The following is a 24346-nucleotide window of genomic DNA, read 5'->3' on the forward strand; positions in this document are numbered from 1 at the left end:
TCTTGAATTTCTTCCTTCATAGTGATAATCTCACTTAACCTCTTTGTCTGTGAAGCTCCTGATTTCCCCTTCAATTTTGAATGATAATCTTGCTGTATAGAGTATTCTTGGATTCAGTCCCTTGATTTTCATCACATTGTATAGTTCACTCCATTCCCTTCTTGCCTTATGTGTTCCTGTTGAGAACTCATTTGATAATATAATGGGAGTTCCTTTGTAGGTAACTCTCTGTCTCTCTCTTTCAGCTTTTAAGATTCTGTCTTTGTCGTTAATGTTTGCCATTTTAATTATGATATGTCGGTGTGGGTCTTTTTGGGTTCATCTTGTTTGGGACTCTCTGTGCCTGTGTGACTTTTTTTCTTTACCAAATCAGGAACGTTTTCTGTCATTTCTTCAAGTAGGTTTATAACCCTTGCTCCTCTTCTTGTTCTTCTGGCACTCCTGTTATATGTGTGTTTAATGTTGATCCAAAGCTCCCTTAGGCTCTCCTGCTTTGTATTTTTTTTTTTCCCCTCCAATTGCTATTCAAATTGGGTGTGTTTTTCTGCTTTATATTCTAACTCATTAATTCGGTCCTCCACTTCTAGTCTGGTGTTGGAACCTTCCATTGTGTTTTCTATTTTAATTATATATTTTCCTCTTGGTTCTTACATAAGTTGTTCATTTTCTCATCCAGCTGATTTAATAATTGTATGGCCCTTACTCTGAATTTTTTTTGTGACATATTGCATGTCTCTATTTCATATACTTCCTTTTCTAGCTGTTCCTCATTTTCTTTCTTTAAGGGGTTGTTTCTTTGTCTCCCATTTTTGCTATCTCTTTCTGACCCTGGCCACCCTTCTTGGAGTTTGAGAGGTTGAAGACCTATCAGGGCAATGATCTGAAAATCGTTAGACCAGAGCTTGGGTCTGCCTTTACTCTCATTTCTTTATTTCTCTACTCTGAGTTGTATCCCCTTCAACCACGTATCTGGTCCCTCAGTTGTATGCTTCAGACTCTTGGGATGGTGGGAGCATATTCACAGTTTCTGTGGGTGCTATCCTCTATGAGGACCCAGAGTCCTCTGGCATGTAATTTGCTGTGCAGCCCTGGTGCCCATGGCACAGTGGCACCATAGGTCCCTCTGGCAGAGCACTTGCAGTACAGTCCTGTGGCATCTGGCTGGTCCCACTGGCTTGGTCTGGGTCACCTCTGCAGGACTATCCCAGGGGCTGTGTTGAAGCAAGTGTAGGTTGCTCTGGGTCACACAGTCATATCTCCTCCCCTTTGGCCTGAGTGGGGTACACACTGGGTTACTCCAGGATACCCCAGAAGCAAGACCCTGGGATTGGGATGGACATTTTGCAGGTTGCTCTGGGTTGCATAGTTTCTCTTGTAGCTTGGAGTGAGATACAGCACTAGGTTGCTCCAGTTCACACCTCTTCTTGTGGAGTTGGGGCAGATTGCCTACATGTCTCAATACATGCTCTCTTGTCATCTGAAGTGAGGTGTACATTTGTTTTCTCAGGATGGCCCTGGCAGGACTATCCTGGGGGCCATTGTGGACCAGGCACAGGTCCACAATTAACCTATTCAAAGAGCTTCCCTGTGGTCCTGAGTAAGGTGTGTGTTATGTTGTTTTTGCTCGCCCCTTCAGGGCGAGGGTGAAGCAGACAATGGTTGCTCTGGGTCACTCTAGCAGGGCTGTCCTGGGGGCTGGGATAGACTGGACACTTGTTGCTCTTGGTTGCACAGTTCGCACTCTCCTGGAGGGGGACATGCTCTGGTTTCTGTGCGTTGCTCCAGGTCACGTTAGCAGCAGGTCCCGGCACTAGAGGTGGAGCCGGCACTGGTTGGCTCCAGGTCATGCTAGCAGTATGGTTCTGGAGTCAGGGGCAGGGGTGTGGCACAGCGATCCCCTTGACTTGTACTCACCGTGGGATCTTGAAGCCTGGTCCTATGATGCAGGGTCCCAATGGGCTGGTGAGAAGGCATCATGTGGGAGCTAATTCTGACTGCTTGCGCTCCCTACAGACATCTGATAGCCTGCTGGAACGTACTACGCCACTCACTCCCGGGGCACAGTGGTGGTTCCAGGCAGGTTATGGCTGCCAAGTAGCATTCTCTAGGTGTCCTCTGACCTTCTTTATTGAATGTTGTCTTATCAGCTGTGTCTAATTTGTTCATTCAGATACACATAATATTATTAATCTGAGATTATTTCACATAAGTTACTGAGCAGAGTGATAATATCACCATTTATGTTTTTATTAATGAGATTTAACTACTCTCTTCTTTATTATGTGCATTAAACTTCTAGCTACACTAGTTATAAGAAAACTGGAATGGCTTTACTAACATTAAACAAAGCAGTCTTCAGAACAAGTATTCCCAGAGATCAAGAAGGGATATTTCATTCTGATTAAAAAGTTAGGTCAGTTCATCAAGGAGACATAAAAACTCTAAATGTATTTATACTTAATAATAGACCTTGCATGCATGAAGCAAAACTGTCAGAACTGAAAGGAGAGATAGACAAATCCATTGTTAGTTATAGTTAGAAATCTCAATACTTCTGTCTGAGGAATGGATACAATAAGAAGACAGAAAATGTATGCTAAACCTATTCAACTTTATTAATATTCATAGAACAGTAAACACAACAACTCTAGAATACACATTCTTTTTAAGTGAATAAGGAACATTCACCAAGATTATTTGCTGAGATATAAATCAGTTCTCTATAAATTTAAAAGAGTTGAAATTATAGAATTCCATATGGAATTAAATTAAAAATCAATAGAAATATCTGGAATATCTGCAAACTCTTAGAAGTTAAATAACACACTTCTAAATAACCCATGGATGAAAGGAGAAATTAAAAGAGAAATTAAAAAATATTTTGATCTGCATAATAATGAAAGCACAGCATAATCTGTGTGATGACCTTAAGCCTGTATTTAAAGGGAGATTTATGTTTCAAATGCTTATTATGCTACATAAATTAGGTAAGCTTCCTACCGTAAGAAGCTAGAGATTAAAAGCACAAATTAAACCAATGTAAGCAGAATCAAGTAATAAAGATAGCAACAGAAATCTGTGGAAAATGGATAAACAACAGTAAAGTTAAGGAGACCAAAAGTTGGTTCTTTTTAAAAGTTAATAAAATTGATAAATTCTTCCTATGGGACCATGGAGTGTGGATAATAGACAGAGAGTGGGAAAGAGAACACATAAATTGATAATATTACGAGTTAAAAATAGAGACATCCTATAGATTCTATAGATAGTATAGGAAAGTTTAAGAATATTGTTAATTTAAAGCCAACAAATTCACATGTAGGTGAAATGAATACATCTTTAATGAAAACAATTTATCAAAACTAAAAGATATGTAAAAATATAAGTAGTCCTTTATCTTTTAAAGACATTTAATTGGTATTTAAAAAACATCCCACAGAGAAAATCCTTGGCTCATATATCATCACTTATATATTCTATCAAACATTTAAGGAAGACATAACAATTTTACACTAATTTTAGGGAAATAGAAGAGGCAGATCACTTTCCAATCCTATATAATGAAAGGGCAATATGCATATTACCCCTAACAGTGGAACAATCGGTCACTATGACATGCACTAACCACCTAGGGGCAGGCACTCGACACAGGAGCTGCCCCTGATGGTCAGTGCACTTCTAAAGGGGGATTACTGCTTAGCCATATGTCCTCTCATGGCTGGCCAACACAGCAGGGGTGGCAGAAGCCTCTCTCACCTCCATGGCAGAACTAATGATGCCCAACTAATAGCATCAGGGAGTAGGCCTAAGCTGTTAGACATTCCCTGAGGGCTCCTAGGCTGCCAGAGGGATGTCTGACTGCCAGCGTAAGCCTGTTTCCCCAGGGAGCGGGCCTAAGTCGGCAGGTGGACATCCCCTGAGGGGTCTTGGTCTGCAAGATGGTACAGGCCTGGCTGAGGAACTCCCCTGAGTGCACGAATTTTCATGCACTGGGCCTCTAGTATATTATATTGGACCAGCATAATCCAGATACTTAAACAAGGGAGTTATATAAAAAAAATGCTGACCATTATTTTCTTAAAAGTAGATGTAAAACTTTTAACAAAATAAAACCAGATGTGCTTCAGTAATATATTAGAATAATACTCATGACCAACTGGGATTTATTTTAGAAATATAAAATTGATTTACAATGCAATTTGTTATATTGTCAAAATTTAACACCCAATTTTAATAGAAATGTTCAACAAACTAAGACTAAGATAAAGGACTGAGGACATACTTCCTCAGTCAGATAAAGGTCATCTAAAAACAAACAATCTGCTAACAGCATATTTAATAGTAAAAGACTAAACATTTTCTCTGTAAAGTCAAAGATAGGATAAAGGTGTTCCAGTGTATTAAATCAGTAAAAAAGAAAGCGATGCAGATTAGGGAGAAAGAATTAAAATTGTTTTTATTTGCATGTAGTGTGTTTATGTATGTAGAAAATTTAAGAAATTTTTTAAAATGATACTATATACAATAAGTAAATTTAGCAAGGTCACAGGATGTAAAATATGTACAAAATTCAATTGTGTTTCTATGTACTAGCAGCAAATATTATTGTTAAATACAAAATTTTTAAAAATAAATAAAGTTTAATTCTACACATACATGAATTCAAAAAGTGTAAGCTATCTACACTGAAAACTGTAAGTAGCTTTGGTAGGCTGAAAGCTGAATAAATGCTGGTTGGGGGAGAAGGTTTTACCACAATCAAGAAATAGAAATAGAAAACTTAATATTGTTAAGATGTAACTTCTTCCCAAATTGATTTTTAGCCACAACATAATACCGATAAATATCCCAGCAGATTTTTATGTATAAATTGGAAATTTGATTCTAAAGTTTTTATTATTTTGCAAAGAATTTGGAATAACTAGAGCAATCTGTAGAAAGAACTATGTTTCAGACTTTTATTATCTGATTTCATGTATTACCATGAAGCTCTAGTAATTAAGGCAGCATATTACTTGCATAACAATAGATAAAATGGATCAATGGAATGTAATAGAGTCTGAATGTAAAGCTATCCTTTTCCAGAAAGTTAATTTTCAATTATGCCACCAGAACTATTCAATGGATAAAGAAAAAGCTTTTCAACCACTGGGGCTGAAACAGCTGTCTATATATGTGGAAAGAATTAATCGTGATCCATAGCTCACATTAAACAGAAAACTTAATCCAAATACATCATACCTCTAAATATAAAGGCTACAAATGTAAACTTTCTTGAAGTAAACTTAGGAGAAAATCTCAATCAGATCCAAAATGCGCTGACCATAAATAATTGAGAAAATAAATATCATTATAGTAAAAAAATTACTTTTCCAAAGATACTGTTAAATAGTCAATATGTAAGCCAAACACTGGGGGAATTTGTAAAACATATGGACTAGTATCCAGAGTATATACCAGTAAAACTCTTCTAATTGAATAGTAAGACAGAACCCAATTTTTAAAATAGGAAATATATTTGAAGGGCCATTTCACAAACCAGGAGATACAAATAGCCATTAAGCATTTAATGAAAAAAAGTCTTTAGCATCAGTAGTCATCAGAGATCTCTAAAGTAAGACAATGTTGAGATAACACTGCACTTACACTCTCAGAAGAATAGAGAAAAACTAAAACATTGAGACACAATACCAGATATTGGCAAGATTATGGGGCACTTGAAATTTTTGTACATTAATGGTGGGAGTATAAAATAATACTAATAATTTCATATATGTCTGAACAGTTATTCATAAAGGTAAGCATAAAGCTACCCTAGAACCCAGCAATTTCATTTGGGTATTTACCAAGAGTGAGAAGGAAAACAAGAATGTTAAAAAAAAAAAAAAAAAAAAGTATTGTACAGAGTATTCATAGTAACTAAAAACTGGAAACAATACCCATTATTAGACTGGCCAAACAAATTGTGGTGAATCCTATCTAAAAAGAGTAATATGCAAATTGACTGTACCTCCACTACACCCACAAACCACACCTACCAGCCAATCAGCAAGTATGCAAATAAACCCAACCAAGATGGCTGCAGCCACAGAGAACAAGAGGGAGGCTTGGGTTTCCCCGGCAACAGAGGAAGCCAAGCTTTCCACCTGCCCTTGCCAGCCTAAGCCTCCACTCAAGGCTACAAAGTTTCAATTATAAAAGGTAAACAAATCCAAACAGAAATGGCGGCAGCCACAGAGCAAACAGAAAGTTTCAATTGTAAAAGGTAAATAAATTCCAGATACAGGGCCTCTGCTTGGGTCACCAGGGGGCGTGGCTTGCCTGCAAACTACCACAGGCCCCTCGCCCAGGCCACCTCACACCCCAAGGGAACCCCCACTCTGATCTGGGACACCCTTCAGTGCAAACCAGCCAGCCCCCACCCATGTATTAGGCCTCTATCCTATCTAATAAAAGAGTAATATGCAGATTGACCATCACTCCAACACACAAGATCAAGATAGCTGCCCCCATGTAGTCAAAGATCCTGCCCCCATGTGGACACAAGATGGCCACCACAAGATGGTGAGCAGGGGAGGGCAGTTGAGAGAGACCAGGCCTGCAAGGGAGGACAATTGGGGGCAATCAATCCTGTAGGGGAGGGCAGTTAGGGGTAATCAGGCTGACAGAGGAGGGAAGTTGGGAGTGACCGGGCCTGCAGGAAAGGGCAGTTGGGCGGGACCCAGGCTGCAGGGGAGAGCAGTTGGGGGGACCAGGCCTGCAGGGGAGGGCAGTTAGGGGAAAACAGACCTGAAGAGGAGGGCAGTTAGGGGCAAACAGGCTGGCAGGGGAACAGTTAGGCATCAATCAGGTTGGCAGCAGAGTGGTTAGGAGGTGATCAGGCTGGCAGGCAGAATCGGTTATGGGCAGTCAGGAAGGCAGGCAGGTGAGCAGTTGGGAGCCAACAGTCCTGAATTGTGAGAGGGATGTCTGACTGCCCGTTTAGACCCAATCCTGATGGGATCAGGTCTAAACGGGCAGTCAGACATCTCTCAAGGGACCCCAGATTGGAGAGGGTGAAAGCTGGGCTGATAGACACCCCCCTCCATGCACGAATTTCATGCACTGGGCCTCTAGTGTATACAATAAAATACTACTCAGCAATAAAATAAGAATAGACTGCTGATAAGTGCAACAACATGGAAGAACTCAAAAACATTTTAAGCAAAAGAAGCAAGACACAGGAGATTAAAAATGGTGACAGAGTTAGTGGAAGCTACACTGACACTCTCCCAAGACCAAACTGGAACTACAACTAAAATACAGAAAAACCACATAAGAAATGAATAAGAAATTATCCAAAGACTAACTGGAGAAAACTCTGATAACCAAGGATGGAAAGGAGAGACCACATAAAGACTGGTAGGAAATGCTGAGACATAAAAGGGGTATCAGACAGCAGCTGAAGATCCAGGGGGTATCTTGGTTATGGGAGCTAAACTCCAAGCTGGGCTCCCCGGCTTGAGAAAGGTGCCCATATAACGCCTGGCTGTGAAAAGTGGTAGGGTTGCTGTTTGCCACTGAGAGACAGATGGAAATACAGGCCCCCTCTTAAAGGGCCAATGCACATAATTTCATGTGCAGCCACTAGCCTGGGTGCATGCAAAATTTTGTGCATTGGAGAGTAGAGTGGACTGGAGCTGTACGAAGAGAGTTGAGGTTTGGGGCCTCGGGTTGGAGCTCAGAGGGCAGCCACCTGGTTTCCTGAGATGAGTAATTTCCTTGATTTGCAGAGTACATCTTTCTCCCACAGACCTTTATTATCCAGGCAGTTTTGGCCTGGGGAAAAGATAGTTGCCAAATCCTATTGGAAGACCTCTGACTCCACCCTTTTTTCCATAGCTTGAGGCTAATCAAGGCTAATAACTATTAGAATGCAGGCAGAAGTGGATCTCTGGGGGTTTTGTGTCTTTGCCTGATTTCTGAGCCTGGGGCTAGGAAAATAAGACCCTGGTGCACACCTTCCTCCTTTCCAAAGGTATCCAGTTCAAGCAGAGGTTGCTACAGCTGTGGATTTCTCATAGTCCCAAACAGGTTACTCAGAGCCAATCAGAAAGAGCATCTGGCATTATAGTGCACTAGAAATTGGTGGTTGTAGCAGATCTACTGAATACAAAGACACAAACCAAAATAAGAAGCCAGAATGGGGAGAAAAAACAACCCCCAAATGAAAAAACAAGAGAATTCTCCACCCGAGACTAGAGTCACATCTTGACAGCTGTTGTCCTGGTGTGCTAGAGTTCTCGGAGAGAATCTGCTGGTCTTGATTCACTGACTGAGGGCCGCCAGTGCCCCCAGGCAGTGCCCAGACCAGAAACATAGGAGAAAAAAAAAAAAAAAGAATTCTCCAGAAAACTAATTAATCCAAATGGAGGTAAGAAGTTTATCTGATATAGAGTTCAGAATAATGATGGCACACATGATAAACAGCATGTGAAAAGATAATGTAACTATAAAAAAAAGACTAGTTGGAAATAAAGAATGACATAATACATAACGCATTAGAAGGAATACACAGGAGATTAGGGGAAGCTGAGGATCAGATCAGTGAATTAGAAGACAGGGTAGAAAAAAAATTCAATCAAAGAACCAAAAAGAATAAACAATTATAAACAGGAGGACAGCTTAAGGGACCTAATATATGACATGAAACATAAATAAGTTCTATCAATAATAACTTTAAATATAAATAGATTAAATGCTCCAATCAAAAGACTTAAGGTAGCTGAATGGAGTGTCAGGAGGAGAAAAAAACGTGAGCAAGGAATAGAGAATGTGTTTGAAGATATAATGGGAGAAAACTGCCGAAACCGGTTTGGCTCAGTGGATAGAGCATTAGCCTGCAGACTGGAAGGTCCAGGGTTCAATTCCGGTCAAGGGCATGTACCTTGGTTGCGGGCACATCCCCAGTGGGGGGGGGTGCAAGAGGCAGCTGATTGATGATTCTCTCTCATTGATGTTTCTAACTCTCTATCCCTCTCTCTTCCTCTCTGTAAAAAATCAATAAAATATATTAATATATATATGCAGAAAACTTCCCTTCCCTTCTGAAGGGAAAAGTAACATAAGCCCAGGAGTCACAGAGAGTCCCAAGCAAGAGGAATCCAAGGCCCACACCCAGACACATAATTAAAATGCCAAAAATTGAAGACCAAGAAAGAATCTTAAAGGCAGCAACAGAAAAGCAATTCATTTCCAACAAAGGAGCTCCCATACAGCTATCAGCTGATTTCTCATCAGCAACTCTACAAGTCAAAAGGGAATGGCATGAGCTATTCAGGGTAATAAAAAGCAAGGGTCTGAATCTAAGATTACTATTTCTACCAAGGCTCTCAATTTTAAAAATGGTGAAATAAAGAGCTTCTAAGACAAACAAAGTCTAAAGGAGTTTATCAGTAACAAACCACTGCAAGAAATGCTAAAGGGCCTCCTGTAATGAAAAGAAATAAAAAGAGAAACCTAGACATAAAGAATTAAAATGGCAATAAATAATTACCTATCAATAATAACCTTATATGTAAATAGATTAAATGCTACAATCAAACAACTTAGGTACCTGAATGGATACAAAAATGTGACCTAATTATATGCAAAATACAAGAGATCCACCTAAACAAAAGACTTGCAAAGGATGAGAGTAAAGAGATTGGAAAAACTTTTCCATGCAAATGGAAATGAAAAAGAAAACGGGGGTAGAAATACTCAGACCTGACAAAATAGACTTCAAAACGAAAACCATCACAAGAGTCAAGATTACTACATAATACTGAAGGGATTGATCTAACAAGCGGATATAACTGAAAAATATATATGCACCCAATATAGGAGCATCTAGGTATATATATAAAAAAAAAAACTTCTAGAAGATTTTAAGGAAGAAATCAATAGTCATGGTAGGGGACTTTAACACTGCTTACTTCACTGGATAGATCTTTCAAACAAAATATTCACAAAGAAGTAGTGATTCTAAATGACACTATTGGATAGATTTCATTGGCATCTGTAGAACATTCCACCCCAAAGCTACAGAATAAACATTCTTCTCAAGTGTCTATGGGTTATTCTCAAAGGTAGACCACATGTTAGGACACACATTGATTGTCTCCAAGTTCAAGAAGATTGGAATCATATCAAGCATCTTCTCAGACCACAGTATAATGAAATTAGAAATCCACTACAGTAAGAATACTCAAAAACATTCAAACATGTGGAGCCTAAACAGCATGTTATTAAACAATGAATGGGTTACCAACAAGAGCAACAAATAAAAACTTCCTGGAAACAAATGAAACTAACACACTACAACCCAAAATCTCTGTGACACAACAAAAGCAGTCCTGAGAGGGAAATGTATAGCATTACAGATCTACCTCAGAAAACAAGAAAAATTAATAATTTAACGCTACAACTTCAAAAATTAGAAAAAGAACAAGAAAAGCCCAGAATGAGTAGAAGAAGGAAATAATAAATATTAGAGCAGAAATAAATGACAAGAGACTAAAAAAAAAAAAAAAAGTACAAAAGATCAATGAAATCAAGAGCTGGTTCTTTGAAAAGATAAACAAGATTGGTGAACCTTTAGCCAGACTCACCAAGAAACTGAAAAGAACCAAATAAATCAGAAATGAAAGAGGAAAGTAATAACTGCCACCACAGAAATGAGTGTAAGAAAATGCTATGAACAACTGTATGACAAGCTGAACAATTTGGATGACGTGGACAAATTCCTAGAAAAACAGAATATTTCAAAACTGAATCAGGAAGAATCAATAAACTTGAGTAGGCCTATAAGAACTAATGGAATAGAAGCATTAGTTTAAAAAACCCACAGCAAACAAAAGCCCTGGTCTGTTTGTCTTCATTGGGAAGTTTTACCAAACATTCAAAAGAAGAACTAAAACCTATATTTTTCATACTATTCCAAAAAATAAATGAGGAAGAAACACTTCCAAGCTTCTTATGAGTCTAGCTTTATCCTAATTCTAAAACCAGATACATTACAAAGAAAGAAAATTACAGGTCAATATCAGCTTAATGTTAATCAGCTTAACAATAACCCACAACCTTCGGACCAACTAGGTCAATATCACTGATGAATATAGCTGCCAAAATACTCAATAAAATACAAGCTAATCGTATCAACAATACATTAAGAAGATAATATACCATGACCAAGTGGAATTTACTCCAGGATGCAAGGCCAGTAAAATGCTCCCAAATCAATAAATGTAATATATTGTGCAAATTGAAAGACAAAAATCACATGATCATATCAATAGATATAGAAAAAGCATTTGACAAAATCCAACATTTTTTTTTTTTAATTTCAGAGAGGAAGGAAAAGGGCGGGAGGTAAGGAGGGAGAGAGAGAGAGAGAGAGAGAGAGAGAGAGAGAGAGAGAGAGAGAGAGAGAGAGAAACATCAGTGATGAGAGAGAATCTATTGCATGCCTCACACTGGAGATTGAGCCACAACCTAGGCATGTGCACTGACTGGGAATTGAACTAAGACCACCTAATTCATAGGTCAATGCTCAATCCCTGAGCAATGCCAACCAGGCTAATACCCATTTTTGACAAAAAAAAAACTCTCAGCAAAGTGGGAATACATACAAAGTTTCCACATAACTTTCTATATACCAATACAAAATTAATAGCCATAAATCAATGCCATTTTTATGCACCAATAATGAATTCTCAGAGAAACTAATCAAAAAATTCTATTTACCATTGCTACAACAACAAAAAATTGATATACTTAGGAATAAACTTAACCATGGAGGTAAAATGCTTGTACTTGCTACTGGCACAAGAACAGGCATATAGACCAATGGAACAGAACAGAGAACCCAGAAATCAACCCAAGCCATTAGGCTCAATTAATTTTTGACAAAAAAGGCAAGAACATACAGTTGAGTCAAGACAGTCTCTTCAATAAGTAGAAAGGGAAAATTGGACAGATATATGGGACAAAATGAAACTGGACCAACTTACTCCATACACAAGAATAAATTCAAAATGGATAAAAGACAAATGTAAGTTGAGAAACCTTAAAAATGTTAGAAGAAACCATAGACTGTAAAGTCTCATACATCTCTCATAGCAATACATCTACTAGGGCAAAGGAAACTAATGTGAAAATCAATGCTACTATATCAAAATAAAAAGCTTCTGCACAGCAAAAGAAATTGTCAGCAAATTGAAAAGAGAACCCACTGTATGAGAGAACATATTTGGTAATGTTATCTCTGATAAAAGGTTAATATGTAGAATACTTAAGGAACCCTGCGGCAAATGGCCTAAGAAAGGGAGGGATGCCCTGACCAGCACCAGGCAGCCAAGGGAAGGGAGGTAGGCCCCAGCTGGTGGCAGAGACAGGTGGCCAAGGAAAGGGAGGGAGTACCAGCTGGCAGCCACTAGGGACCCTGCCACTGAACGAATTTCATGCACTGGACCTCTAGTATCCATATAATGGAATGCTACTCAGCAGTAACTATTGATATAAACAACTTGGATGAAAAAAGTCAATTTCATAAGGTTATGTATTATATGATTTTATTTATATCATATTCTGGAAATGTCAAAATTATTGTAATGTGCAACATAGCAATGATTACAATGCATTAGGGATATAATCCTATATAATTAAAGCCTAATATGCTAAGTGTCCAGTCAGCCGGATGACGGATGGCTCAATCAAAGTGTAATACTGTATCCTAATAATATCTTAATGATCCTCAACTGCTCGCTATCATATGCACTAACCACTAGGGGGCAGACAGTCAACCAGTTGACCAGTTGCTATGATGTGCACTGACCACCTGGGGGCAGACACTCTTACTGGTAAGTTAGCTTGCTATTGGGGCCCAGCTGATCGGGACTGAGCCAAATGGGACTGAGTGAGATGGTTCAGACAGGCCCTGAAGCCCTCCCATAATCCCTCCCTGGCTAGCCAACCTCCCGTGTCCATCCCCAGCCTCGATCTTGCACCTGTGGGGTCCCTCCACCTTGCCTGTGCCCTCTCGCAATCCTGGACCCCTTGGGGAATGTTGGAGAGCCAGTTTCTGCCTGATCCTGCAGGCCAGGCTAAGAGATCCCACTAGTTCATGAATCCGTGCACCGAGTCTTGAGTGTGATTATAAAGGGATAAATGAAGGAGTTATTTTATGATGATATAATAATTCTATATTACAATTTGCGAGTTGTTTACATGAATCTCTGCATATAATAAACATTGCATAGCACTGGACAACCACAAAAAAATCTCTTAAAATCTAGTGACATCTGAATCTCTGTAGTTCAATTAATATTATACCAGTGTTAGTTCCCAGATTTTTATAATTTACTGTATCTATGTGAAACAAAGCAAAAAGCTTGGTAAAAGGCTTATGTGAATGTTCTGGTAATTTCGTATCTTCTTGTGAATCTTTGTGTGTGTTTTTGTCACTGTACACAATATTGTGGTAAAACTTGTGTATTTTTGTATCCTTTTAATTTTTTGTTTATTTATTGTTATTATGAAAATTTCAATTTTATAAGATAAAATCCCAGAAGTGAAGTGCTTGGATAATGCGTATGTATAGTTTTAGTTTTATGAATATTACCAGATTCTTTTTCAAGATCACTGGTCAAATTCACACCAACAATATATTACTACCCACTTCTCAGCTTCTCTAGTTCTCAATACTATTACTTTATTTAATGTTGGCCAATCTCTTGATGACAAAGAATGCTTTTTTATTATTATTCAAATTTCTTTTTTCCTTACCCGTAATTTGAGTATATATTGTTTTGTTTTCTAATTTGTTTTCTTTTTTGGTCTGTTTTTCTCTCCCCCCCTTTTCTTCCTCCCCCTTCACCATTTATTCCCCCATACCTTCTCTTTCCTCCACTCCCTTTTCCCCCTGTAGTCACCATCCTGTTGTCCTGTCCATGAGTTCTCTTTTTTTCTCAATCCTCCCACCACTAGATGTCTGTCTGCTCTCTATGAGTCTGCCTCTATTTTCCTTGTTAGTTCAGTTTGTTTATTCAATTCTACATGAGTGACATCGTGTGATACTTATCTTTCTCTGACTGGTTTATTTCACTTAGCATAATGTTCTCTGGGTCTATCCATGCTGTCTCAAAGGTTAAGAGATCCTTTTTACTGCTGCATGGTATTCCATGGTATAAATGGACCACATCTATTTTATCCACTCTTCTACTAATGGACACTTGGGCTGCTTTCAGATCTTAGCTGTTGTAAATAGCACTGCAGTGCACATAGTGGTGCATATATTCTTTCAAATTAGTGTTTCAGGTTTCTTCAGATAAATTGCTAGAAGTGGAATTGCTGGGTGATAAGGCATTTTAGTTTTTAATTTTTAAGGTAACTCCATGCTGCTTTCCACAGTGGCTGCACAAATCTTTAATCCTACCAACAGTTCCCTCTTTTCCACATCCTTGCCAACACTTGCCATTTGTGGATTTATTGATGATTACCATTCTGACAACTGTGAGGTGTTACCTCATTGTTGTTTAATTTACAAGTCTCTGATAACTAATGATGTTGAGCATCTTTTCATGTCTATTGGCCATTTGTGCTCATTTTTTAATGGGATTGTTTGTTTTTGTGTTTAGTTTTACAAGTTTTTGTTTTTGTTTTTGTTTTTGTTTTTTATAAATTTGGGAGATTAACCTCTTAACAGCTTCATTGACAAATACGTCCTCTACTCAGTGGGTTGTCTTTTCATTTTGTTGATACTTTGCTGTGCAAAAACTTTTTATTTTGTTGTGGTCCCACTTGTTAGTTTTTTGTTTGTTTGTTTCCCTTGGCTGAGGAGATAGAACAGAAAAATATTGCCATGAGAAATGTACAATATTTTACTGCCTATGTTTTCTTCTAGGGTTTTTATTGTATCAAGTCTAACATTTAAGTCTTTAACTCATTTTTAATTCTGTGTGTGGTAAAAAGAAGGTCATCCAGTTTCATTTTTTGCATGTATATGTCCAATTTTCCCAACACAACTTATTGAATAGTCTATCTTTACCCCATTTTATGTTTGTGCCCTTTTTATCAAATATTGACTATAAAGGCTTGGGTTTATTTCTGGGCTTTCTGCTCTGTTCTCTTGATCTATATTTCTATTTTTATGCCAGTACCAGGCTGTTTTGATTACTAAAGTTCTTGTTGTATTGCTGGTTATCAGGTAGTATGATTCCTCCAACTTTGTTCTTTCTCAAGATCACTGTTGCTATTTGGGTTCTTCTATGGTTCTATAAAAAATTCTGGAATATTTTTTCTAGTTCTATGAAATGTATTATTGGTATCTTGATGAGAATTGTATTGAATCTATAGGTTGCTTTGGTATTTGGACATTTTAATGATGTTATCTCTTCCTGTCCATGAACATGGTATATGCTGTCACTTATTTGTATCATCTTCAGTTTCTTTTCTTCATTGTCAAAATTTTCCTAGTACAGGTCTTTTATATCCTGGGTTTAAGTTATTCCTAGGTATTTAATACTTGTTGAAGCAATTGTGAATGGAATTGTGGGTGTTTTTTGTTTTTTGTTCTGTGTGTGTGTGTGTGTGTGTGTGTGTGTGTGTGTGTGTGTTCAGCTTCCCTTTCTAATATTCATTATTGGTATATAAAAATGCTACTGATATTTATGTTGTATCCTGCTACTTCACTGAGGTCTTTATTAGTTCAATTAGTTTTCTGGTGGAACTTTTAGTGTTTTCTATATTCAGTATGGTGCCATCTGCAAAAAATGAAAGTTTTACTTCTTTTGTTCCATCCTGAATGCCATTTATTTCTTTTTCTTGTCTGAGTGATGCGGCTAGAAGTTCTAGTACTATATTGAACAGTGTGGTGAAAGTGGATATCCTGTCTTCCCTAACATAAGGGAAACATTGTAGCTTTTTCCCATTGAGTATGATATTGGTTGTGGGTTCTTCATATATGGCCTTTATTACATTGAGATATGTCTCTATTCCTATTTTACTGACAATTTTTATCATATATTGGTGCTAGATTTTATCAATTGGTTTTTTTTGCATCAATTGATATGATCATGAGGTTTTTGTCCTTCCTTTTGTTCTTGTGGTGTTTCACATTTATTGATTTGCAGATACTTTACCAACCTTACATCCTCGGAATAAATCACACTCGATCATGGAGTATGTCCTTTCTAAAGTATTGGTGGATTCAGTTTGCTAAAAGTTTGCTGAGGATTTTAACATCTTTGTTTTTCAGGGATATTGGCCTGTAATTTTCTTTATCGTGTCTTTATCTGGTTTTGGAATTAGGATAATGCTAGCCTCATAAAATGATTTTGGGAATCTTCTGTTCTCTTGCCTTTTTTGGAATAGTTTGAAGATAGATGTTTTTCTTCTTTGAATGTTTGCTAAAATTCACCTGTAAACTATTCTGTTCAGGGCTTTTGTTTGTCGGAGTTTTATTTTGTTTTATTATTATTTTTTTTTCCGTTTCACTAGTTTTAATCTATCTATTAAGGTTCTTGGATTTTTTCTGATTTGTTTTGGAAGATTTTATGTTTTTAGGAATGTACCCATTTTGTCCACTTTGGCCAATTTTGTTGGCATATAGTTGCTTGTAATATTATAGTTTCCTATGATACTTGGTATTTCTTTGGGGTCAGTTATTTATCCTTTTTCATATCTGATTTTCTTTCTTGCTTTTTTCTTGTTGAGTCTGATTAAAGTTTTGTCAATTTTGTTTATCTTTTCCAAGAATATGCTTTAGGTTCCATTGATCTTTTGTATTGTTTTATTATATCCTATTTTGTTCATTTCTGCTCTGATCTTTAATATTCACTTCCAGCTCACTTTGGACTTTGTTGTTCTTTTCCAGTTTCTTTAAGTATAAAGTTAGATTATTTTTTAGAGATTTATCTGTTACCTGAGGTAGGACAGTAATGCTGTGAATTTCTTTTTTTTTTTTTTTTAAATAAATTTTTATTGTTCGTATTATTACAAATGTTCCTTTTCCTCCCCCCCCCCCCCCACCATTGCTCTCCTCCACCAGGTTCCCACCCCACCCTCTGCCCTTTCCCCACTCCCCATTGTCATCATCCATAGGTGCACAGTTTATGTTCAGTCTCTTCCCACATCCCCCTCTCCCCTTTTCCCCAAGAATCGTCAGTTCTCTCCCCTTCCATACCTCTGATTCTATTATATTCAACAGTTAATATTGTTCATCAGATTTTTTTTTTAAATTTCCTTGGTTTTTAGATTCACTTGTTGATAGTTACGTATTTGTTGTTCATAATTTTTATCTTTATTTACTTTCTCTTTTAAAAGAACTCCCTTCAGCAATTCATATAATTCTGGTTTTGTGGTGATAAACTCCTTTAGCTTTTTTTTATTAGTGAAGCTCTTTATCTGACCTTCGATTCTGAGTGATAGCTTTGCTGGATAGATTATCTTTGGCTGTAGGTTCTTACTATTCATCACCTTGAATATTTCTTGCCATTCCCGTCTGGCCTGCATGGTTTCTGTTGAGAAATCAGCTGACAATCGTATAGGTGCTCCTTTATAGGTAACTACCTTCTTTGCTCTTGCTTCTTTTAATATTCTCTCTTTGTCTTTTGCTCTTGGAATTTTAATTATGATTTGTCTTGGTGTGGTCCTCTTTGGATTCCTTTTGTTTGGACTTCTGTGTACTTCCTGGACTTGTAAGTCTAATTCTTTCACCAGGTGGGGAAAGTTTTCTGTCACTATTTCTTTCAGTATGTTTTCGATATCTTGCTCTCTCTCATCTTCTGGGACCCCCATAATTCTGATGTTGGTTCGCTTGAAGTTGTCCCAGAGGTTTCTTACATTACCTTCAATTTTCTGGATTCTCTTGCCTTCTAGCTTCTGTGGAGGAGTGTCATCTGGCTCTTTATGTTCCAACTCTGACTTGATTCTTGCAATCTTCCATTCTGTTTTTAGAACTCTGTATAATATTTTTTATTTCAGACAATGTATTCTTTATTTCTTGTTGATCCCTTATCATTTATTGTTGATCCCTTATCATTTATTGTTGATCCCTTATCATTTCTTGTTGATTCCTTATTAATTCTAGTTGATCTCTTTTCATATCCTCATAGGTCTTATCCATCTTTTCTAGGAGATTCTTGAAAAACTTTATAAGCATAGATTTGAACTCTATATCCAGTCGCTTTTTGTCCTCCATTTCTTTCATTTGTGATCTATTTCGTTGTCGCATTTCACAGTTACAGATGGGACGGGATTTCAGGGTGGAGCCTACAGCCTTGGCTTCCGTCAGCCCCGCCCTATGCGGCTCCTGCCTCTCAGGGTCCTTCAGTACTCGCTGCAAAGCGCCTCTGAGAGAACGGTGCCCTCGATTTTCACCTGCTGCCAAACAGTCTGTGCTCTCCCCCAATGAGCCCGGTATTGGGGTTCAGTTCAGTTGGAAGTGCAGTTGGAGGTAGCCTTCAGAGCAGTCTGGAGCCCCAGTCTCCTTCCCACCGGGGTAATCCCGCAGCACAGCCGACCGTCCCTTCTCTGCACGCAGTGCGCGCCGCAGGGACCTCCTTTCGCCGCTTCCCCGGGGTTCCGCCTCGCAGCCCAGCTCCCTATGGATGAGCCTGGGTCCTCGGGGTCTGGCCTAGAACTGGGGTTCAGAGCAGTCGGAGTTTTATCTCCTTCCTGCTAGGGAACACCAGCCAGGCACTCGGCCTCCCTCCTCTCCGGCTCCTTCCTCTCCGCGCGCGGCACGTTTCTCCGTTACCTCAGGCTTTTCCAGCTCCTCCGGGCTTCCTTCTGGTTTTCTCCTTGCTTCTCGTTGTAGATTCAGGGGTCCTCAAACTTTTTAAAGTGGGGGCCAGATCACGGTCCCTCAGAGAGCTGGAGGGCCAGACTATATGAACTACTAATTCCTACTGTAACACCTCTGCTGCGCTCACTGCCCAAAAAACCTGGCGGGCCGGATCAGACTCCTCTACGAGCTGCATGTGGCCCGCGGGCCATAGTTTGAAGACCCCTGTGAATCTAAGAATTTCCAGTCAGTCGACTTTCCTGTAGTTCTGGGTAATGTCCATTTTATATTTTAGTTGTATTTTATTGAAATTGTTGTGTGCGGCTGCGGCTAGGTGTCTACCTGAGCAGCCATCTTGGATTCTCCTGAATTTCTTTCTTATGCCTGCTATTGTGTCCCACAGATTTTGGGTTGTTTTGTTGTCATTTTCATTTGTTTCAAGGTATTTTTTGATTTCTTCCTTGATTTAATTTTTTGTCCATTTATTATTAAGTAATATTATTTAGCCTCCACGTCTTTGTTTTTCAGTTTTCTTGTAATTGATTTCAAGTTTCATATAATTATGGTCACAGAAGATGCTTGATATGCTTTCTGTCTTAAAATTCTTGAGACTTGTTCTGTGTCATAACATGTGGTGTATCCTAGAAAACGTTCCATGGACACTTGAAAAAAAATGTATATATGCAGCTTTGGTGTGGAATGCTCTGAAGATACCAATTAAATCCAACTGATCTCTTATGTCATTTAAGGCTGCAGACTCCTTGTTGATTTTCTGTTTGGAAGATCTATCCAGTGATGTCAGTTTGGTATTAAAATCTGCTACTGTATTACTATCTGTAACTGTATTACTATCAATCTCTCCCTTAATGTCCATCAGGATTTGCTTTCCATATTTAGGTGCTCCTATGTTAGGTGTATAAATGTTTACATAGGTTATATCCTCTTTTTGGATTACTCCTTTTATCATTATGTAGTGTCCTTCTTTGCCTCTTAACCTTGGTTTTAAAGTCTATTTTGTCACATATAAGTATTTCTACCCCAGCTTTTTTATTCCTTACCATATGCACGAAATACCATTTCCATCTCTTTACTTTTCGTGTTTGTATATGTTTCATTCTGAGGTGGGTCTCTTGAAGACAGCATATACATGGGTCTTGTTTTCTTACCTATTAGCCACCTGTCTTTGATTGGAGCATTTAAGCCATTTACTTATAAAGTGGTTATTGATATGTATATATTTATTGTCATTTCATTTTTTAACTATGTTCTTCTGATTTCTCCTTCTTCTTTTCTTCTACTCCTTGTCTTCTTCCTCTTTCTTCTTTCCTCCTCCTCTCTCCTTCATCTTGGTAACAAACTCCTTTCACTTTTTCTTGTCTGGGAAGCTTTTTACTTCTCCTTCAATTTTGACTCTACTCCACTGACTCTACTCCTCTGAAAGGATAAGCTCCATAGGGTGCATAGGGTGAGGAATGTATGTGGTTTTTTGTGGGGTTTTTTTTACAGCTAGATATGACAACACCATTTTACAGCTAGTTATGACAACACTATTTAAATATTCGAATACTATGTAACACAATTTTCTGTCATTTTTTAAAACTCTTTATTCTGTACTGGTCTTTGGTTCTCTTGTGGTATTACTACTAAAATGATTTGATTAGAGTAGCTTTATAAAAAACTAGGAGCCCAGCTCACAATTCAAAATCACGCAGTGCTGCCCACCCTTGAGTTACCCGTCTGTCCCTGCCTTGCTCCCTGGGTCTAGCCCTGCCTTCTCCTCCGGCCCTTGAAGCAGCCGCAGCTGCTGCTGATCCAGCACTGCCACCCCACCCCAACACATGCACAATCTCCTCCTGTCTGTTCAACCCGTTACAGTGTTCCAGTTAATTAGCATATTTTCTCTTTTTTTTTTTTATAGGTAGGTAGGTAGGTAGATAGATAGATAGATATAGATAATAAGATCTGCTAAGCAAGTCCCCAATTACTTTTGCAATGCACACATTCATTCATTCTTTGTGGACACACATAATTTTGTCCTTTAAAAATATTTTAGACCATTGTAATTCTGATTGGAATTATGTTAAATATAAGATAATTTGTTAAGATAAACATTACTGTACCATTGCAGAATTGTAAAGACAGTAATGCTTTATGATAAATAATAATATGATACATTCACATTTAAAATTTGATTCTCTTCTTATCCATATTTTGTGACTACTGTTGGAATAATAGATCAGAGGAATTTGCAGAGGCAAGCGATATTCTATTATCAATCAAGTCCTTTGTCAATGGGTAAATAGTATATTAGTTTTTCCTATAATGAAATGGAAAAGAATTCCATTAGTTAAGGTTTTTGTTTTTTCACACACACAAATAATTCTGGTACTGAGTGAAAAGTTTTATATGTTGAAATTATAGACTTTTTATACTTTCAATCTTTCTCTTCAATGTTTACATTCAGAAGCGATTGTTGGAAGCCATGGAGACATGTAACCACTTCCTCAAAAAAGAAGAGAGGAAAAGAAACCAACATAGTGAGTGCTTAATGTGCTGGTATGATAGAGACACAGAGTTCACTTACTCCTCTCCATGGCCAGAGAAATTCCCTGCCATAGAACGATGTCATACAAGGTAATGTTACTTCGTAATTTTCAAAAACTTATAAGAGTCCCTACCTCATACCAAAAGTAAAAGTTTTTTAATATCTATTTGGAAAATTAATAAATCATTTATGATAGCTATACTAAATTATTTATAATGAATTATACCAACTTACATCAAGGACCATAGCATATCTCTCTATCTCTCTCTCTCTCTCTCTCTCTCTCTCTCTCTCTCTCTCTCTCTCTCTTTCTCTCTCTCTCTCATTTATATTGTTCTCTGCTTTCATCAGATTCTGCTTCTTTCTGTCCATCTTCTTCTGTTTTTAAGTATTTTCCTCCTGAGTGTATATCTGTATTATTCCTCAAAAGGATATGTGTCTAGTCCCAGCATTATTTGACATGCTATAACTCTTGCCCAGTCACCCAATTAGAAAGAAGAAAAAAAGAAAGAAGGAGCTTTTCTATTTTCTTGCCTCAAACCCACATCTTCTTTATCTTCCTCATTAAAATGTACTCTTCTTTTTTTTCTTCTCTCTCTCTTCTCTCTTCTTCCCTGAAAATAATGTATTCAGGTGGTAGTTGAGTTGCAAAGAAAGTGAATATCTCTCAGTTATTTTTCATTGATTTTAGAGTGGGAGAGAGAGGAAAAGACAGAAACGTGGATGCAAAAGAAACACATGGATTGGTTGCCTCCCTGACCAGGGCCCAGGTGGGGGAGGAACCTGCAACCAAGGTATGTGTTCCTGACTGGAATAAAAACCCAGACTCTTAGGTCCGCAAGCTGATGCTCTATCCACTGAGAAATACTGGCGAGGGAAAGATTTTTTTCTTTTTTTAAAGCTAAGAGAAAGATGAGTAGACATTATAAAACATTTACATTCTGGGTTTGGGGAGATGGAGGATATGGAGATTTGTAATATACTTAATACATCCCTTTATTTTTAAAATTAATTATATATGCATAATTTTGTTTTTATATGTTTTGTTTTAAATGAGTGAGAAAACTTCCATTCAGTAACCTACAAATATGACTTTATGTCTGGACCAATAACAATAGAGAATCTAAGTTGTCCTACTCTGTATTTTCTTTGTTTGTAGGAGTAAATTGTCATTGCCTTATTTAAGCAAGGATGATTCTTGCAAATTATTCAAGGGAATACTGAAGAACTGTGATTGCTTATAATGTATGAGTTCTAAATTAAATGCTTTGATTTATTTTTTAGGTATAAAGTAATATCATTAGATGCTTGGCATGTAGATATAAACAAGAACAAAATAACCAGGGTTGACCAGAAGGCATTATATTTCTGTGGATTTCCTACTCTGAAACACATCAAACACAAAGTCAGTGGCTATTTAGTTCAGAATTTTTCCCCCTACTTTATTGAATATTAAGTGATTATGGAGAAAGTTGAAATTAAATTTCCTGAACTTTTTAAAAGTTTTTTTTGAAGAAAAGCGGAGTTCAAGTATTCCAGCAGAGCAGTCGTGGAGAAAACATGATGTTGGAAATCTTAGTGAATACAGAATCAGATGAAGTTGTAAGTATGTTCTTTATTATATATTTGTTAGGTGTTAATTATGCATAAAAACTGTCCTAACTATAACATGTTTATAAGAGGTCTGATATAGTTTCTCCAAAAGTTCACAGTAAATAAGGATAAAGTAAAAAAACATTTACACAAATAAAAGGACATGTATAATTGTGACATAAAGAGAAAAAAATGCTTCATGAACTTTGAAAAGTGTGAACTAAGTGTAGACCAAGTGTAGACCTGTAGATAAGAATAGGCTTGAACTGGGTGCTAAGGAAAAGATCATCACATTGAGGAGAAAAGTAAGGGAAAGGTATTTTAGTTTAAAGGAATAATAACAAGGCCTGGGAATTGCCATCAAATATAAGTGTGATGCATATCTTACTCTTTTTAACCTTTTTTATGTCTGGAATTTTCCTTAATACTGTTTCTTCTTTTTAAGATAAATATGATGTATTTAAGGAGAAGGAACAGATAAACCTGACTGAAGTAAAGGACTTGTGTTGGGGAAATAGTGGAAGATAAGTTTGAAGATACAAACTCAGCCAGATTATGGATACCAGGCTCTAGAGTTTAGACTTCTTTTAAGCAGTGTTATCTTCAAATTGGTATTCTCTTAAAGGTTAATTTGGTGGCAGTATAAATAGACTAAATTGCACAAGAGAGAAATGGAAGAAAATGGAAAAGCCTGCAAGTTCAGAGATTGTGGTTATAGAAGCATTAGGCAATAAGGACATAAATTGTGGAAGTTGTAATAGATCTAGATCAGCAATTTTCAACCTTTTTCATCTCACAAGACACCAAAAAATATATTTACTGCCCATCTGACAAGATAAATAGGTATAATTTTGATTCATTCATACCTAATAGCTATTGTTCTATTGGCTATCATTTTTTTTATTTGACAAAGGGAAAAGAGGTCAATGTGTCTTACTAAATAGTTAAGTACTGCATGTTTTAAAAATTCTTGTGGCATACTGGTTGAAAATCGGCAGTCTTAGATGAACAAGACTAAATAAAATTGGCATTTTAAAAAATATATTTTTATTCATTTCAGAGAGAAAGGGAGAGGGGGAGAGAGATAGAAACATTCATGATGAAAGAGAATCATTGATTGGCTGCCTCCTGCACACCCCACACTGGGGATGGAGCCTGCAACCCAGGCATGTGCCCTTGGCTGGAATTGGACCTGGGACCCTTCAGTCCACAGGCCGATGCTCTACTCACTGAGCCAAACCAGCTAGGGCTAAAATTGACATTTGATCAGTTGTTTAAATCTATTGTAGTAGTTGAAAAGAAAAATAAAATATTAAATGTAACTCTTAGGATCCATGCTAATTAACTAGAAAATAATTGCTATTTTCTGAAATAAAAAAGTTAAAATGGGAGAGTCCCTGATT

General features: G+C 37.5%; 1 protein-coding gene and 1 long non-coding RNA gene across 8 annotated transcripts in view; both read left to right on the top strand.

Moving 5' to 3' along the window:
• The window catches only part of XRN1 (5'-3' exoribonuclease 1), a 214342-nt gene that overhangs the window by 76475 nt on the left and 113521 nt on the right, over positions 1 to 24346 (top strand). For all 7 annotated transcript variants that reach the window (XM_084872413.1, XM_084872412.1, XM_084872416.1 and 4 more), the window contains exons 16-18: positions 21270 to 21439; positions 22635 to 22755; positions 22854 to 22952. In XM_084872413.1, coding sequence (XP_084728539.1) covers positions 21270 to 21439; positions 22635 to 22755; positions 22854 to 22952 — 390 coding nt within the window. The remainder of the gene's footprint in view (positions 1 to 21269; positions 21440 to 22634; positions 22756 to 22853; positions 22953 to 24346) is intronic.
• LOC311616796 lies at positions 6819 to 11477 on the top strand. The gene is made up of 2 exons (XR_014793992.1): positions 6819 to 11058; positions 11119 to 11477. It is a non-coding gene; the product is annotated as an uncharacterized lncRNA (long non-coding RNA).

The sequence above is a fragment of the Pipistrellus hanaki genome (genome assembly GCF_964339955.1).
Source record: "Pipistrellus hanaki genome assembly, chromosome: 2".
Lineage (NCBI taxonomy): Eukaryota > Metazoa > Chordata > Mammalia > Chiroptera > Vespertilionidae > Pipistrellus > Pipistrellus hanaki.